Here is an 18,927-nt window from a genome sequence, read left to right as displayed (position 1 = left end):
AACACACCTCTGCTTCACTCTACTATATCCGGGGGGTCCAAAGAAAAATGGGGAATCATTTATTTTTATATTATGTTTTTGTCCATAAGTTAGACTACATAATGACAGAAAGTAGACTATTTTTTGCAAAAATAAAAAGGGTGTCCTGATCTACTTTGTGTCAGTTTAGGGATCCTTGACTTGAAAAAGTTTTTAGAACCACTGTACAAGGTGATGTACTTTATTTCATCATGTCACCTAATAGGCAGAGAAAGAGTACCAGAATATCCTACTTAACGCCAGAGGTGAGAGGTAACTACATTTAGTCAAATACTGTGTTTAAGTACAATTTTACAGTCATGTACTTGAGAACTTCCATTTTATGCTACTTTATATACTTCCACTCCACCACATTTAAGAGGGAAATATACTTTCTACTCTACTATATTTATTCAACAGCTTTAGTTACTTTTCAGCTAAAGATTTGACACAATTGATAATATAACTAGCTTTTAAAATACAACACATTGTTAAAGATGGAACAGGTCGTTTGTTGACGTTACTGACTCTTCCTTCTAAACTTCTCACATGGTTTCATTTCAATAAATGTTCAAATGATCCAATATATCAGCAAAAATCAAAGATTCAAGAAAAAATCCAAAAACTGGAAACAGTGATAATTCAAGTGTTTTCCTCTCCCATTAATCATCTCACAACCCCTCAGATTTATCTAGAGATTCTTTGCCCCAGGACCCAGTAGTGAGTTAATCAGGCCCTGATCCGACTTTAACTTTAGTAATTGATTTAAATTGTACATAAGTTTACATGAAACAACTTGTGCTGAAAACTGATGTCATGCAGTAGTACTCTGAGTAAGTTCCTGACGGTCACCTTCAAAGTGCAAATGTGGCATCCTGACTGTAACCATAATAATAAAATAAATATACCCTGACAGCCACTCCCTCTGCAATTAAGGGCTGCTTCTAAACCGTTATGACCGTGTTTTCCTTATAAGCAAACACTGACAATGTCTTTCAAGGAGATTCAAAGCAAACTTCACATAACAGCATAATTGTAGGCTTGTGTCATTTCTGCCTTTCTAAAACTACTCGAGTGCTGTGCAGAAAACAATCGACTTCAAAGCACTGGATTCTAGAAATACTTAAATCATGACTCTGGGCCACCCAACACACCCCTCACACTGCAGAACATTTGAACAGAAGGTGTTTATATAGTATAATTATTTAGATTTTACTTTTTTAAATAAAGTTTACTACTCAGTTATATTTTCTGCATACTGCTTTTCCCCACATTAAGGTCTCCATACTGTTTGAAATTGTTCACAATGGTAGCTATGTTTTAAGCAACATTGAAAAAACAGCTAGTGTGGGATCAAGAATACTTCCTACAAAGTAATTACTGACAACACAATCATATCACAGTGGAGTCGCAGTGAAGAGGGAACATAAAAATATGAACACAGCAGATAAAGTATTACACCATCATCATCATCACATACATTCACTTCTGTTTGATTTCAGGAGACTTAATTGAACGTTTTGTCTAACCACATTGTACTGAGATCTGTTTTTAACTCTAAGTCTCTACTTATGTATGCTTGATGGTGCATGAAGAAAAAAATATCTGTTTGTATCAAAGCTGAGAACACGCAGAAACGGTGATGTTCATTAAGATGTAGTTTCTTTAATTAAAACTGCAGCACTGTAAGTGTTCATAGTATTCCACTTGGACATGCATGGAAAAGTAAATATATTCATATAGTACAGATATGTACAGTACAAGGACAAATTTTGAAATCATCAGTCCAACAATGGGAGTGTGAAAAACTATTCATATACTATGTGCAACTTTCACATTGTTGCATTTTTCATTAAATTGCTTTTTCCACAACAATTCTGGGTAAAATTAATATGCCAAAGAATGTAATGATGATTGTTATTTGACCAATTATAAAAAATAAGTTAGACAGGGAGAGTCAAAATACCAAATTCATCTTAGAAGAAATAACAAAGGGGACAAAATCTCTTTTTTTGAAGGACTAATGAAATTTTTCAAAAATAAATCCACTTGTTAAAGAAATTAGTTTCTATATTCATCAGTACAATCAGAAGCGTTATGACAAAAGTTGTATAGTGCTGAAAATAGCACACAACAAAAGAAAACAAATGACAGAAAAGGTGCCAATGACATGAATTACATGAAAACATGAAAGCTAAATATAGTTTGAATTTTCATTCCATATGAACAATCGTCTATAAGGGACTGCCAGACAAATATAGTGCCAGCTTCAAAGTACAACAAAATGCCAGGGGAGGGAGGGGGTCGCCATTGGGACTGTAGGAGAAGAAGTTCAGTCAAAGGTGAAAAGGTATTAAAGTTGCTGAGCAAAATTCCCATTCATGTATACAGTACAGATAAGAGAAAAATGTAATGTTTTTTTTTTTGTTTTTTTTAAAGGATTTGATATTACCAAAAAGGCAGAGAGGACACGAAAACCGCAAAAACTTAAAATGAACAAAAATACAAAGCAATAAACTTGCAATATTTTAGTGCATAAAGACATGCCCTTATGATAATGGACAGATATCTTGTTTTTACAATATCACATCTTGCAAATATATGACCATACCAGCCAAAAGAGGGACAGTAATATATAAAGAAAAACAAGAAAAGCAAACCACTTGTTTAGGTGTTTATGTAACTAATATATTGATAAAATATGTTGGCGGGATTTCTGAAGAAGTGGAGTCATTCAGAAATGGTCACAAGAAATCTGAACTTTTTTCCTCCCTCAAGGCTTCTATCAGTAATGTCTTTGCTGCATTTCTCCACCAGATGACAGACAAGTCACTGAAAAGAGGCTGATGGTTAAATAAACCATGAATTTCAAAATGCTTTATGGGACTTTTCTACATGTGAGTAGATCTTCTGTTATTCATTGGCTATTTTTCATTTTGACTAAATTAACAAATCAAACACATTTTTCTGAAGATACAATGTTTGTCACGAGCAAGTCTGTGTGTATTTAAGTGGGGATGTCGGAGGCACCAACGTGATATTAAGGCATAATTATTAGACATTGTGTGTGAAACTGTACGTAAGTGCAAGTAACAAGCAGTGATAATACTGTAGATTGTGTCACTGTGACCTCTGAACCACAAAATAACAGTCAGGCTATTTACTTCCTTTCCGAGGACAAGTACCAGGTGGTCTTTGGACATTCAGAGATCTGGATTTTTTTTTTTTGTTTGTTTGTTGTTGTTTTGTTTTTTTTGTTGTTGTTAATATGGCTTAGTTTAGGTTTGGTAAAGAGCATAAGGGATTCATCGCACTTCCAACGAGCAGCAAGGATGTGCAACCATCCTGAGAAGTGTGAAATTAACAGTTACAGTAAGTCCAGGGCCCACACAGAGAAACACAGTCACTAGAATAGTTTCATATAAAATGGAAAAGGTATCCACTTATTTAAAAACCAATAAACAGCAAAACTGCCTGTTTTTAGAGGAAACATGAAAAAGAGGGTAGAGGCTGAATTCCCTTCAGATCAGAAAAAAATATTGCTCAAACAAACAGATTTTAAGATACTATACTGTCTTTTACAATTTAACATATTTTGGTTCTGAGTATTTATCTGGGAAGATGTGCCAATTAATTAAAAAAATATAGCTGCACATACTGTATCAAGGACATAACACCCTAATAGAAAAAGTCACATGCTAACAATCTAGCTATTAACGTATCAGATAGGAGTAGGCAAACTGCTATGTTCTGATGTACATAAATACATACACACAGAGCCAATCACACACAGTTTATAAATTTTATCTTAAAGGGGTGTAAATGAGGTAAGGGGTTTTGGGTCCATGTTGAGATCACCTTGAGGCGCAATCACTTACAAAAGGTTTGGGTGAATATTTGAGATGTGAACGTCTGAATCACTGAAGTCTAGACAACTACTGCATCTTTGGAGCCAAGAATGTATAGGGATGTATGCTGTGATGACACGTGTGGGTGTGTGCATGAATAAAAAGTGGAGGAGCACAAGGCACTATTCCCTGCTGAAAACAGTGTGAAGCCCTGTGTGTTGTTTGGTATCTGATTTGATCGAGAATGTTTATGCAACACCTGCGTCTTTGAAAACTGTGCGTGTGTGTGTGTGTGTGTGCGTGTGTGTTACGTGTTCACATGGGAAGTTCGTTACGGCAGTACACTCAGAGCGATGCAGCCCTACAGTCCAGTGAAAAGTCATTTTGACTGAGGGTGAGGAGAGATGAGTGGGGAGGCACAGGGGGAGAGGGGGCGAGGGTTGGGAGGTTGGAGTCCAGCCCCTGTAGTCTATGGCAAAGTGAACAGGAAGCTCTCTCAAAAGTCTCAGTCCATTCCCAGAAGGCTGCTGCTGAGCTCCAGGCCACAGCGTGATGGCTCCATCAGAGGGGTCAGAGAGAGAGCAGAGGAGCACAGGGAAGAGGGAAGGGGAACATTAGAAATCCCCCTACCCACCACCCTGCCTCCACTTCCCCAGTCTGGAGATGGGGGAAGTAGAGAAGGGTAGGAAAGGAGGGGGCGGGTTCTGCTCTTCTTTACCCCTAGGTGACGAGTGTGAGCCAAGTCTGAGCCGTGGTGGCATCGCTCATCATCTGGCAGCAGATTGAGACTGTGCAGCCATGATAATGTGAGAGGTTCCACTCTCAGCCCTCTGCTGCTGGCCCATTCCTGCCAGCACAGACATAGCCATGGCCTCAGCTGCTGCCCTTGAGCTCAGGCCGTTCTGCCCTGTGGAGGGGCTGTGCGCCAAAGAGCTGTGCTGGATCACCGGGGCAGGGGAACCTGTAGGTTCGGAGGTGTCTTTCATGCTCTCTTCTGCAGCTATGTAGAAAAAAAGATGAAAAGTACAGACTTAAACTGGCAACCATTAAAATATACATGCTTTACTGAAACACTACAGACATTATCTTTGTTGTTTAGCAGTTAAAATGTGGTGAGTCACATGGCATATCTCTAAAAGGCTCACCTAAGTAGGCATTCTTCTTCTGTAGGGTGGTCACGGGACAGTCCTTATGGGCCAGCAGCAGCTGCTTCAAATGAGCCACCTCGTTTCTCAACAGAGACACTTCATTCTGACGGGAAGGAAAATCAGGCCTATCAATACTTTTAACTATAAATAGAAAATTCTTATCATGCTGTAAAGAAAAAAGAAAAATCACACCTAATGCTGGGTCACATAATTCAAAACAGAGAGACTTTCTAAACGTTTTCCCCTCACTGATATTTTAATGTTTTTCATCAAAGAAATGCTCTACGGGGTAAACAGCCTGGATTTAACTACAGTAATTCTAGCAGTGGAGAAGGGGCACACATCGTTAAAATGACCTGAAACCACCAAATAACACAATAAAGATGTGAAATAAATTCTAATAAGTTCCACGTCGGTTACACGTCATGTAACTTCACCCATTTGTAAAAGTATAAAACATCCTTGAATCTGATTTTGCCCGTGCAGATTACACCTCTCAAACTTCCACTACTTAGTTGGAGGCTTGTCAGCTGAGCGCAGTCCGTGTGACTATCTGCACACTAACACAGGCCACCCCCAGGCCACATTTCACCCCTGCCCGCCAAGCCCACTCACCGACAGCGAGACGTTCATGGTGCTCAGCTCCTCAGCCTTCTTCTCTAGGGAGTTGACCCACAGTTTGCGTTTCTGTCTGCAGCGGGACGCTGCGGCCCGATTCCTCTCGAGGAAACGCTGCCTTCGCTCATCTGGGTCATCATCTGCTGTCCGCCGCCGCCGCCCACCTGTAGGCTGTGCTGGAGATACCTAGCAGGAGAACAAGGGCAAAGGGTAAGAAGGAAATAGACAAACAGACGGGAGGGGAACGGAAGAAAGATGAGAAAGAAAAGGGAAGTTTGAGTCATAGTTTCATTATTTTAGTCAGAGCACATCATAGTCATCTCACAACAAGTACAGCCCCAATTTTCTGTAACGAAAACGGGCCATATGTACAACTATGTAAAACAGGATTAAAGTCAGTTACTCTGGGTAATTTCTCAGATTTTCTCAAATTGAAAATCACATTACAGTCATGTTCTTGCATATTAGACAGACAGACAGACAGACAGACAGACAGACAGACAGACAGACTGACTGACTGACTGACTGACTGACTGACTGACTGACTGACTGACTGACTGACTGACTGACTGACTGACTGACTGACTGACTGACTGACTGACTGACTGATTTTATTGTCCTTTCCAGGATAATTATCTCCAAATTCTGTACAGCCATGACAATTACACAAAAAGCTTCAGGTTACAAGAACAACATCAATACCACAGACGTATACTCGCCACCATACATATATCCATTCCCCATTCCCCACAGTTACAATCTTTATTTTCTTCCAAGCCAGCGACCTGTATCGTTGGCCAGATGGAAGGAGTGTGAAATACGTGTTCAGGGGCACAGTGTACCTGAGGTTGTGCAGGTGACGGGGCATCTGGATGTTGGACAAGCAGCTGGCTCTGCTCTGCCCTCTGAGGTACCATGGGGCTGCTGCCCATGGCCATTATACCCATGCTCTGTCCTGGGCTCTGCTGGGACAGCGCAGCCTTCAGACGCTACAGGAGAACAATCACATGACCGGTATCAAAAACAAGCACAGGGATAAGCAGTGTTATACCAGTACAAGCAGCACTTCATTTTTGTGTATTTTTTGTCATCATTTAAACATCACTGCAGCATCATAGTGAGACTTCTAGACATCTAGCTGACGTCAACTCATTTACAGTATCAGCCAAAATAACCGTTATGCACCAGATGTGTTATGTGATGAAAGCAGATTTATTTCTAGTGACTAATGATTGTGGTGTTCTACATTTTACGTGCAATAACTCATGACTCACAATTCATGATAAATTGAAATCAGTTGTAGAACACTTGCCTCAGGAAAAGCTTACATTTATGAGATTAGATTTGTTTCATAATAATTCAACACAAAAGAATCAAACAAAACCATGAATTGCAAGTGAATACAATTACCTCTAAGGCAAAACTGAAAATAAAACTATACAAGACATTTGATTATAATATTCTGCTAATTCTAATATTTTCTTTTCTGCTGAATTTTTTTCTTCTATTTCTTTCTTCCTGACCGTCAGAGGCAGAGCTTATTACTGGAGGTCAAGTATTTAATATCAATAAAGTCACATTTGACCTGGGATGACATAGCGTATATAAAACCACTACATCATAAAAAATGTCACTTGCAATCTTGGCACAATCTGTATAGGGACAGAGAACTTTGCCGTTGTTTGCTACGGTGTTACAGGGCTGCTTCTCCATTGGCCAGTTGCTTTTGAAGCGAGAGGTCAGTGGTCAGGATGAGCAACATGTGATACGAAACTGAAAAATTCAGCAGTGAAACTGAAAAAAGAGAGAGCGGACGGGAAATTCCGATCAGTAAAAGAAAAATAGAAAATATTATAATTGTGGGACATTTTTTGGTTTCGAATTATTTCATATACATTTTATATTTTGTGTGATTCTTGAGAGGTTGTCAATTATTGTAAAAAACAAAGAATATATATCAATTCTCTAAGACATACATTAAAAAATGTGCACCTCAATTCTAGCTTGTCAGCAATGTAATAATGTGCCTCACATCCTGTTCTATCTCAACACTGATGTATTGGGTTGAACTCTGGAGGCTTCGCTCACAAGTTCCTGGAAAAATTTTGAGATGATGTTGCTTTGGGGTATTGAGGCCCTAAAGGTACAACACTGGTTAACAGCACATTAAATCAGCCAGCAGCATTTAGATGATGATCTTTTAGTACTTAAGAAGTCACGTATGTTTCGCCTGTGCCCGGAAAACAAACCTAAACCAGCACTGACAACAATCTTTTACTGAATCTCTACTTCTTCTGGCTGAACAAGTAAGCTGTTTGTTTAAATGAAAAGATCTACTGAAGTGGACTTAGTGTATGTTGTAATACTACAAACAAGTACTACACATGCTCAGTTTCATCTGAAATGCAGCAGGAAGGTGGAATCCTTTCAGAGAGCACTGTGTGTTGCAGTATCATAAGTTCAGTTTAGTTTGTGTAGTTGTGTTGCAAGGGTTAAACAAACAATATTAAGTAACTGCTGTAAGAAGTCATATGATGAACAAACTAAGCCAGTGCAGAAGAAGGCTGCAGGGCAAAGATGGAAACAAAAAGAACAGATAAAGAGATAAAAATAGAGAGCTAATCTAGTGCTGACCATCTTGGCCTCCGACTGGATGCTGTAGCCAGAAGGGGAGTTAGAGCCGCTGCTGCTGCCTCCCAGAGGAGGACCAGGGATCCCAGGAATGTTGGGTACCATGCACATGGGTCGGGCCAGCTGGAGACCAGATAAGATAAACAAATATTAATTTAACCAACTTAAACCAACTTTGGAGCTATAAAAATCAAATGCAACACATTTAAACTGTTAGTCTGCCTTACATTAATGACAGAGGGCATCTGTACAGGACCAGGGAGCACAGGCACTGCCTGGCCAGAGGGAAGCATCATCATGGGGTAGTGGCTGGTTGGTGAACTACACAGGCAGACAGCAAAGGAACCGGAGGTTCATTCATGTTTGTATAAAGGTTTCAATGACAAAACACCTATCATCATTTAGGAAAACAAAATTCAGTGCAAGCCATAAAGTCCACTTTTACATCCATCATTACCGTTGATGTTGTGAAGACAAAAACTGCTTCAACCAATGGGAATTTATATCAAATTTAAATCAAGAACACACGTTTTTAGAGATAAAAAATATGTCAGTTGAATGACAGAAAATGTTTAAAAGATGCACAAAACACCTAGTGTATGTAAATGTGTGCAACCACAAAACATGATGAGTAAGATGGTTCACCCATAAGCATCACCATATGTTCAGTGTAATGTTGGAGTCAGCAGATACAGAAATATCCTTTAAGTGAGGAAAATATGTTTTTTCAAACTTTTGAGAGCTTTAGCGCTCCTCAAGAGGAAATGCAAGAGGTCAATCAGGGTTGAAGAGTTCAGGAGAAGTCAGTAGAGGGATGTTGCCAGAACTTAACTCACCCCAGAGTACGATTGGAAGGCGGAGCCTGTGTGATGACAGAGGTGGGTGACGGCATGGTGGGCTGAAGGGCATCGAAGCCCAAGTGTAGTGGGAGGGAACCTGGACGCACAATAGTCGGCGTGGGGGCCGAACTTCTGGGTGGTGTGTCCTGGGAGATAAACAGTGTGGGGTTAAGTAAAACACACAGTTTAAAAACTGAAGTAAGGAAAAGAAGATGATTTACTTCCCCTAAATGTAATACTGTAAAAGTCATGATGACATGTATCATGAGCCTCACCCTTTCTAAATCATTTAAGGTCCCACCCTGCTCTCTGATCGCTAATGCAACCCCCCCTCCCATACCTTTGCTTTTACCAGAGGTTCTATGGTGCTGTCTGAATTTTCTGAGAAGGAGTCAGGGCTGCTTGGTGGTGAGGAGTCAACCTCCACTGGAGCCTCCTTTTTCACCTTCACATCTGATGGTGTCTGCAGGCTCATATCCAAAGCAACAGAGTTGGGAGCAGGGAGCTGAGAAGGACATTGAGAGGCATTGAGAGAGATAAAGGGAGTAAGTTAACAGTCACACTACTTAGGCTATCAAAGATTACGTGCTCATTGACTACAATACATAAAAAAGGAAGTAAACATTAATCATGCAAGTATCTTATTACACTATTTTCAGCTAAAATAAAACATAACCATTGAACCACTGAATAAAACCACTGAATAAACCCAACTTAAGCTGCAATAGTTTCTCTAATGACAGAGAGCATGCACAAAGCAGGAATTTCTGCAAAGAGAAAAATTTGACTACATCAACACTTGAGGCAAGAAAAAAGGAAGTAAAAAAGGTAATTTTTCACTTCATTGGAGTAGGCAAAAAATTCCCTTGGTTTCTGTACACAGTCATTCATACAGACACATGTACACACAGATGCAAACGCTGCCAAAATCATCAACCTCAAACCTGTCTTACAGAGTTCTTTGCTCTCTTGTCATCATCGTCTTGTTCGAAGGAGCTGGCCAGCTCGTTGAACAGACCAACTTCCTCGCAGTTCTTTAGGAAGCGGGTGGGAGTAGGTGTCTGGTCTGGCAAAAGGGAATAAACACAGATAACTATTCTAAGTAACACTTTCACACTCTGTTCACACTTAACATTGAATATAGAAACCCATGTCATCAATTTGTGTGTGGAGCTGTTTTTTATGAGATTGTATTAATAGTGTAGAAGCGTACTGACGCTGACTTGTGCTAAAACAGTCTTCATCTTAACGTTAAATGAAGAGGGAAAGTAAAGATGAACATTGTCCTCTTAGTACCTGCAATAATGACGGAGTCAGTCCTGGCTGGTCCAAATTTCAGTGTCATCTCATGTTTGTGTTTGTGTACAGCCAAGTGGTCCTCGTTTGTAAACCTCTGGAACAAGTGAACAAGAAAAGAGGAAAGATAAGTACATTGTATATGAATTTGCCTAGAGGCTAATTGTCTACTTGTCCTGGTGACCTGAAGAAACAGCCTGTAGTAGCATAACCCAGATATCACGTTACAATAATCAGAGACTAATAATCTTTTAGCCCAACACATGCAGCCTTTGCTGTACCATTATGTGACGAACCACAAGAAACACTGTACCTGTGGTGTACAATTCCTCATGTGTTAAAAGCCCTGTATGGGCCCATTATAGCCGCTGGGTAAGAGCTCAAATGTCTTTACGCAACTAGAATTATGCAGAAAAGGAGAAAAAAGCTAGTATCGATAGACCAGAAGATATTTTTACAGCACAGAAATAGAGAGAATAAGAAATAGTTATAAATGTCGACAAACTGATGAGGAAGTGTAAAAACTGTTGTCATGGATAAAAAAAGAAAGCAAATAAACTGATACATCAAAACAGACGCTGCTAATGCAAGTGTACCATTATTTTATTTGTTGGGGGGGTTTGCAGGAGCAAACAAGTTGTTGTCAAACTAGTTGCTGTGTGAAACATTTGGATTTTGGAAACTGTGTCTCAGTAAAGCTCAACATGGGCTTACGTTCTTTAACTTCCTATAATGTAACCACAATTGACGCTAAGGGAGGTCTGGCACTTGGGCGAATGAGACCTTCAGAGGACAGCAACAACGGCCATCCTCCGAGACGCAGCGCTTTGTCTTTGGAGAAGTGGTGAATCAGTCAGAGACGTAGGAGGAATAATCTTGGCTGTGGCACCAGCCTATTCACCATTCGCTGCGGCCTATTTTAGGGTGCCGCGTTGCAGTTGCGAGTTCAGTCGTGAGAGAGTGAAGTGGAAACACAGTCAAGTGTCAGGGAGCTTATTTTTAGCTCTACCAGGCAACATCACCATTACAACTACATGTCTCATTTGTCTCTTTCCTCTGAACAAGGCGGCTAGGTCTTGCGGAGGAAACTATCTCCCACTAATCTCCTAGCATGAGATACTGGCGGCTAGGATTACCCCTCCCCACTCAGTAAATACTAGGCATCATATAATGGGGGGCTGCTGCTGCTGTTGTTGTTGTTAACTCGGTAAAAGGAAAACCCTGAGCAAAGCCAGGAGTCAATCATCCTCGTTCTATTATGGGCATGATTCAGACTTTCCTGGTAGACAACTGTTGCTTGTAAAGGGCAGCAGTAAAACGGCATTTGGATGTAAAGCAAACTAACATAAATGATGTTCCGGCCAGCAAAACATAACAATTTGTATGATAGGAGCCGGCTTTATATGAAAGACTGGGTATTAAATCTCAATACTTTCATGGTGTTGAAAACTATGGAGAGCCAAAAGTTTGCAATGAAATACCCGCTCAGCTTCGCAGTTATATTTGCTTTTTTCTTGATCAGATAATTCCTTTAAAAAAGATATTTTAAATTTTAGACTATATTAAATCTTAGAAAAGCTGCTTGTGTTTACGTAACATTTAAAGGTGCACTCGATGATATTTTTACATTTCCAATGGATCAAATGACGTGATGTGTGTAAATGTGAAAGGGCTCGCTCGTTTTGACAAACCTCAAGTGAATTATCTCTCAGCTCTGCAGTTCTCCTCATCTCCATGGACTGTTTTATAATCTTTCAACTTGTTGCATTGGATTTATGGCTCGCAACTTTACTGTTTTGGCTCTTCCTGCCTCTCTCCCAACCTTCAGCTGCAGGTTGCTGTTTTCAGCAAAAACTTCCTGCTAGAGTTCAGTACCTGCTCAGCACAACTCCAGATTAATGCTAATGCTGTTTTGTGTCTGCTGGCTGTGGGAAGAGGCTAGTGTCTGCTATTACATTCACAGTGACGACATTTGTACACTGATTATGAGTCAATGTTGTGTTTCAAGCTCGTTTTCCTGCTGCCAAGTGTAACAGAAAATAACACTGAATGCTGCTTTAACATTTGAAAAGTTTGGGATTATATTGTAAAATTCTCTCAAAGTAAGGTTTTGAACATTTTAATAATGTGTAGATAACTCAGATTGTGTTGTAATATCCCTAACGTGCACCCTAACAGCTGGCTCCATCACACCCTACCATGATCTCAGACCTGTTTATACAACAGTTTCACAATCAAACAAAAGCTGGTCAGAGCGCCACAGCTGTAGACGCAACACTCTCCTCAACTGTCAACTCGCCTTCAAAAGCGTCCATGTGATTTTGTAGCTGTCAGCTAAATTAATAATGATGTCTACAAATGAAATATGCAGAGTATTTATGTCATAGAAACATGTCAAAGGAAAGGTAAAGGGGTCCCTAGCTGTCCATAATGTTCTGAAATGAAAACAACGGATCATCACTTATTTATCTGACACACGCATGTTTAACTGCTTTTCATGCCTGCTGTTAAAACCACAAACCCTGTGTACAACAGATCGCTCCTGATCAGAGGATGGAAGCGGGGCTTATGAATCACAAATGTTTCTAAACCACATAAACATGTTCTCCCTCCAGACCCCAGGAGACATAATCCAACACTAGCTCTGGGTTCTCACACCCTGCTGAACACAGCATCATACATGATGTTTCCTGTGTGTTGAATAATCATGAGTTCAAGAGCACACTTCATTTAGTTTGCTGTGATATCAGGCCAAGCCCCGACAATGCACCACGTTACAGGCATGTGAGCACACTGTTGGCACTCAGCTGAGTCACTGCTGTGGCTCAAACCTGTGTCTGCAGGCACTAGAAGTCAACAGTGACAGGTTGAAACAATAACTGTGCTCTGATTACTCACTGGAGCTTCCAGTGAGTCATTGCTAAAGGAGACAGCATTGTCTCAGAAGACGGTGTGTTAGCAGGAACACTCTAAGTGTGATGATCATTGAGAGTGTTGCATAAATCAGTGAGTTTGCTTTTGCTGGCAGTGAGAAGACGTGTGCTGTTAGCCTGAAGTCTTTTCAGGATTAACAACTTTATATAAATTAAGCCATATTCCATTCATGTACAATGTTTTTCATGTTTCAATCAATTTTCTTTTAGAAGGAAAACATATTAATTCAATCAAGTAGTTACAGTCGACTGCTGAGGAGCACTTAAACAAACGTAAAAGTACTCCACACCACATGCACATGCACACACCTGAAACTCAGGACGAAGAAGGAGAGGACTTACCTGTCCACAGCCGGGAGCATTGCACACAAAAGGTCGGTCGTCCCCCATTTTTGCAAAGAGCATGCAATGTAACTGTGGGAGAGGAGAAGAGGAGAACATTGCTGCTTTGCTTTTTCTTGATTTGTCAATTGGCTAATCCTGAAAACAACAAAACAGGGATGCTGTGGCTTGTAGTCTCTAGTCTGAGCAGGAAGCTGAATGCTATTTAAAAATAACCCTGGCAAGGAGGAAAACACGCACAGAGGCAGCGAGACGAAGTTTCCCTGGTGATACTTCCTTCACACAGGGGGGCTTCTGGTTGGCCAATGAGGAGCTGCTTCCAGAGAGGACAACAGCTACCGTTTACACAAAGATATCTCTCTCTTTTCCCTCACTTCCAATCCCTCCTTCTCTCATTGCCACTCCCTCTCCTCACCTCTCCAGCACCTCCCAACCTTTTCCCTTCATGTACCCCTTTCAGTCGCTCCCTACTTTCTGATCCAACTCTTTCACTGTACGCAATCTCTGTTTTTGTCATTTCCATCCACTTACTGAGTGAATACACAGCACACACATCTTGTAATTTCCTCAAGATTTGTTCCTCACTTAATATTAACTTACTTTCTTTTTCAGTGAGGAGACACGTGTGATTGATGGAGAAATCTACTAAACACCTCTGAGTGTTAAATACTGACAAATTCAAAGGAATTCAAAGGATGAATACTGATATTGTTAGGATACTTTTAGTTTAATATATTACGACCTTTTAATGCAATACGTATTTTTAAGTATTTATGTTAACTTATTTTTCATATTTTCTTAGTTCTGATATTAAAATACTACTTTTATAATATAGTAATATATCAGTGTATAATTCAATTTCTTTTTCATGTTGTCTCACTTCCGATACACAGTATGACCAAGTTGAGAAGGTGGACTTTGGGCTAAATGGTTAGTTGTTGATATACCCATAGTCTCAGCTAAAGTAACAGACTTCACATTCATTAAAAACTACAACTGAGACTAAATTTAGGTCAATAGGATATTCATAACATCAAATAAACTGAGTCATCATCCAGCCCTATGTTGTAATAACGTAATGGGAATCTTATTAAGGTGCTATTGACAAAGACTCAATATCTGGTGTTACAGTAAAAATAGAGATACACAAGGTTAGCATTGTTGAGCATTTGAATGCACTGCAAACACTTCCACGTCTTTCAACAGGGCTACACACCAAATCCTACGTCCCTCTCTTCCTGAGTACATGCTATTGTCAAGAGTTAAATATGCACATGCTTCTGTTTGGTTTCTCCTCCTGTTGTGCCTGAAGCTACAGTGACATAAACTAAAGCTGTGCGAGGCTTACGGACTCTGTCAGCTGTCTCCAAAGAGGACGAACCCCATCCCCAACTCCACCTAACCACCCCACCCTGCACTTCTCTGCACAGCTGGGCAACAGTCCATGTGAGGACAAACTGGGAAGTTAAGAAGAAGAAAAAAATAACCTGGTCATTAAATTTAAATTAGGGAATTGGAGGGGTGGCGATGGCGAGGGACATTAATGTTTTAGCACTCTCAGCTGGCGCTAAGTGACTTTTGGCAGCAATTATGCAATGCTGTCCCACTGACAGCACAGAAACTACTAACATGCATCAAAGGCCCTCGCCATGTCTACAAGTATGTACCATTCAATAAACAAAGGCTGCTACAAGCAACAGCAACACTCGTAAGGTTCAGCTAAAATACACGAGGAGGGATGGAGTCCGACCATAATGGTTTAATAGTAGCCCTTCAAAATGTTTGCCTTTGATGCCTTCGTAATCCACTTCCTAAACTTTTACTTTGGCTATGATAATCTAACGTGACAGCCGCTGAACTTCTGTGTTGTTTTGACTTGTTTCTAATGCTTGTTTTATCATGTTCATTTCAAAACGCAGCTGATGGATTAATCTGACATGATATGTACGGCTTTCCCACAAACTGGAAGGCAACATTAGTTAAAAATGTTTAGCATTGTAATATTACTGAGTTACTGACCACATTAACCTCTATTGTACCTACTACATGGCTGGAGCATGTAGCCTAACATTATTGAGTGGGACAGATTATTCATTATGTTGGCGAGGCATAAATGTCTGAAAGTTTTCCCAATGTGAAGTCAGTATATTTTCCTCCTTCCTCCCTCCATCTCTCCCTCTGCCGAGGACAGCTGCCTCTGAGCCAACACATGATTACTGAAGCCTTGCGCTGGAATATGACGCTCTCCCATGACGCCGGGCCTGCAACAGGCCTAAACGTTATGTCTCTCGGCTCCATGTCTTTATGAGGAAAGAGGCCTGCGTCCTGTTTGCAAGTAAAAGCGTTGTCCCTGTCTGCACAGATCAAAGGACCAATGAAGCAGCCCAGTCTGATTTCTAGCAGGCCTCCCGTGCTCTGGAGAAAAGCAACAGGTCGGTGCCAGGGCCCTCACAAAGTGCTTCCAATCCAGTGAGTCTATTTGTGCAGAGATTGTCTGCAAACGAGATACTCCGACTAGCTCGTTATACCGAGGGTGTGGACTGTGTGGGGAAATGGACACATCTGGTGTGAGGAGTGGGAACAGATTTCAAGAGTTTACATCTTACTAAAGACATGCTAGACATTAACTTGGCTGGCTGGCACCCACATGAAATGGTGGGATTTGATTTTGTGGGAAGTCCACCATAAATTCCAGATGACAGGGGTGGAAAATATCATTTGTTTTCATAGCTGCACCAACCAATATCTGCTGAGGTCTTTTCTTCGGCATCTATTGCGTGGTTTTGTGGTAATCTATCCTGACGGGTGTCTTCTAAAACTGCGGTTCTGTCTGTAGTCCTCTGCTAGATTCACGTGTATACAGAATGTTTATTACTTTAATTGTCAAATGCGTCTCATTGAGAGTAAACCCCGAGAATAATTAATCAATCAATCAGCAGTGTGAGTTTTACAGCATCATGCAGAATGCTCTGCTTCATGCAGCCTCAACTCTGTGTGAGACTATAAATCAGTCTGCTGGTTACATTAGTCCTGATACACATCACTAATATTTATTACAGGCTTGGATATCAAGTCCACCTATTTTTGCCTCCTTTCATCCAAGGTGACATGGTGGAAGCACTCAAAGTTCCCTAAATCCTGTCCCTCTCATTGAGCTGCTGCCAAAGTCCCACCGTTAACTTGGATTTCTCCGACTCAGCAGGTGTAGGGGAACGAGTCCCAGCTATAATCAGCCACAGCCATCCAGTGTTTGATGCAGCTTGCTAGGAAACTGACTAAACAAACTGTATTAATAGCTCACGCTGCAGCCATGACGCTGGAATCTGAGGCTTGAATTGCCAGAGGGTAGGGGAGACCCCACAAAAAGAAAAAAAGGAGGGGGGGAGGTAATGAAGAAAAAGAAATAAAGTCAGCGATTGGTTGAGCGAGGGATCGTGGGTATTTACCAGACCACAGGTGAGACTGTAAATTGTGCTGTAAATGAGCTTTACAGACAGGCGGTCCAGGCTGTAACTGGGTGTGTACAACAGCCAATATGTATTTATGTAAGCAAAGTGAACCCGAGATTTGGTTAATGGAACAAATGAAATCCTATATCCATGTCTGCATAACTAACAAGCTCTAAAAGCTAAATCCATGTCAAGCTAGCACACAGTGCAGGACAATACAGGATGGACCCCGGGCGTTTATCTAAAATTAAAATAAGAAACGCTGTGACGATTTGATTCAGGAACTTGTATCAGCACTGGCCGTAAGGTTTTAGTTCAGTAACTACAAAGTCAAAATAAAAAGATCATGTCACTTGATGTTTTTCCATCATCAAAATTAGAGCCTGCAAAACCACTGGTGCCGAAACACATTAGGAAAATCATTAGCTTAAATAGAGCATTTTATACCATCAGCGTCTCAGCCTCAGGAAAGAAATGTATCCATAAACATATGCATGCTCAACATTTCATCATTTTGACACATCAGATTTAATCACCTTGAGTTAATGTGATGATGTTTAAGTTGCATCAAAGACCCTTTACAGTCACTACTGAGAGAGGGCTGGATGTTTGATTTTTAAAAAAACAAAAAAAAACAGGTTTCAGTATTTTCTGCTTTAACACTTCTCAATGTGATGGAAGTTGGTACAACTCTGCCAAAAACATGACCTACATTCCCAATGAAGGTGTTGACATGCATGGGGATGTGGATCCTGGGGCGTTCAACAGCTCAGGTTGCGATACTATGGATATCATTATTACTTGAGATTTGACTTCTTTTCAGACTCTTCTTGCAAACCCAGATAGACAGCATAGTGCATCTCCTAGTGTGTGTGTATATGATGGTTCAAATGCGGAGGATCAATTTCCCCACGGGGATCAATAAAGTACGTTCATAGCAAAGTCTACCGCCAAAAAAAAACAACACACACACACACAAACACACACACATAATTATTATTTTTGTGGTGTTTCAAGCATGTTAGCAGAGGTTAATTTTGAACCTGAAAACCAAAAGTACTGAACACTTTAGTTCCCTCTTCCAGACAACGCTGACTGGCTTGAAAAGTTTGTCTTTTTTAGCCTCCATTACCTACTGGCTTCGTACGGGCACACTTAAAGCCCTGCCTTTTCCCGTAACAAGACCGCCTATTCTTCTCAGCAATTGGCTATAAGCATGTCAGTCAACAACATCTAACGCATGCGAGGCTTTGGGCGCTGTCAATAACATCGAATAGCTAAATCTTATTGGCTAAAACCCCGAAATTAGCGTTTTGTGTCCACGATTAAAAAAAACCCTAATGGCTAGCTTTGTGTGGCTAGCGTTAACAACAGGCCGAGCGTACATTCAAAATGAGTAATAACAGCGCTACGACCAGTTTCCGCGATGACAACAAACCGACATTAACATTAATGCAATGAAGTCCGAGTTGAAGTTGAGCTGGTGTATTTTAAAGGCATAGCAGACAGGCAGAAAAATCACCAAAAAGCAGAGAGGAGCTAGCAGCTGGCTGGTTAGCAGACTTACACTTTGAGTTCAAAGCGAGACAGTGGACCCGAATGAAGCGCTGTAACTACCTCTAACAGTTTGACAATCACACAGACGTGCAGTTTTAATCTTAACAAACAATGAAAACTGTCCCGCCGGGCGATACTTTGTCGTAGTTTAGTGTAGAGGACATATCTATGGTGACTTTAAAGGGTAATAAAGTGTTTACAAACTTACCCTTGCGCCCCTCTGTGTGGCTCCCTCTCCTCTCCTCTCT

At 40.7% G+C, this 18,927-nt stretch overlaps 1 protein-coding gene across 5 annotated transcripts; it reads right to left on the bottom strand.

Moving 5' to 3' along the window:
• Window positions 1–3,261: 3,261 nt before the first annotated feature.
• Window positions 3,262–18,927, bottom strand: atf7a (activating transcription factor 7a). 5 transcript variants are annotated; one of them, XM_053317554.1, is made up of 13 exons: window positions 17,835–18,083; window positions 17,659–17,723; window positions 13,674–13,745; window positions 10,399–10,495; window positions 10,056–10,168; window positions 9,443–9,607; window positions 9,100–9,248; window positions 8,491–8,584; window positions 8,267–8,386; window positions 6,475–6,621; window positions 5,630–5,818; window positions 5,012–5,117; window positions 3,262–4,866 (listed from the first exon to the last, which is right to left on the bottom strand). In XM_053317554.1, the coding sequence occupies exons 3-13, from the start codon at window positions 13,734–13,736 to the stop codon at window positions 4,634–4,636; spliced, it is 1,476 nt and encodes a 491-aa protein (XP_053173529.1). In that variant the 5' UTR covers window positions 13,737–13,745; window positions 17,659–17,723; window positions 17,835–18,083; the 3' UTR covers window positions 3,262–4,633. The 5 variants fall into 5 exon arrangements, with proteins under 5 accessions (XP_053173529.1, XP_053173531.1, XP_053173533.1 ...); XM_053317556.1 differs by having other exon boundaries at window positions 9,455–9,607; XM_053317558.1 differs by lacking the exons at window positions 17,659–17,723; window positions 17,835–18,083 and adding an exon at window positions 18,888–18,927.

This window comes from Scomber japonicus, chromosome 4 (genome assembly GCF_027409825.1).
Source record: "Scomber japonicus isolate fScoJap1 chromosome 4, fScoJap1.pri, whole genome shotgun sequence".
In the NCBI taxonomy this organism is placed as follows: Eukaryota; Metazoa; Chordata; class Actinopteri; order Scombriformes; family Scombridae; genus Scomber; species Scomber japonicus.
Note: the sequence above shows the minus strand (reverse complement) of the source record. Positions and strands in the feature narration are given on the sequence as shown.

Coding starts and splice junctions, on each gene's coding strand:
- atf7a (XM_053317553.1), bottom strand. CDS start 13,772: ATGTTCTCCTCTTCTCCTCTCCCACAGTTACATTGCATGCTCTTTGCA. Junction 6,622..8,266: donor TCCAGTCGGAGGCCAAGATG/GTCAGCACTAGA, acceptor GTTCTCCTGTAG/CGTCTGAAGGCTGCGCTGTC. Junction 5,118..5,629: donor CCATGAACGTCTCGCTGTCG/GTGAGTGGGCTT, acceptor CCTTCCCGTCAG/AATGAAGTGTCTCTGTTGAG.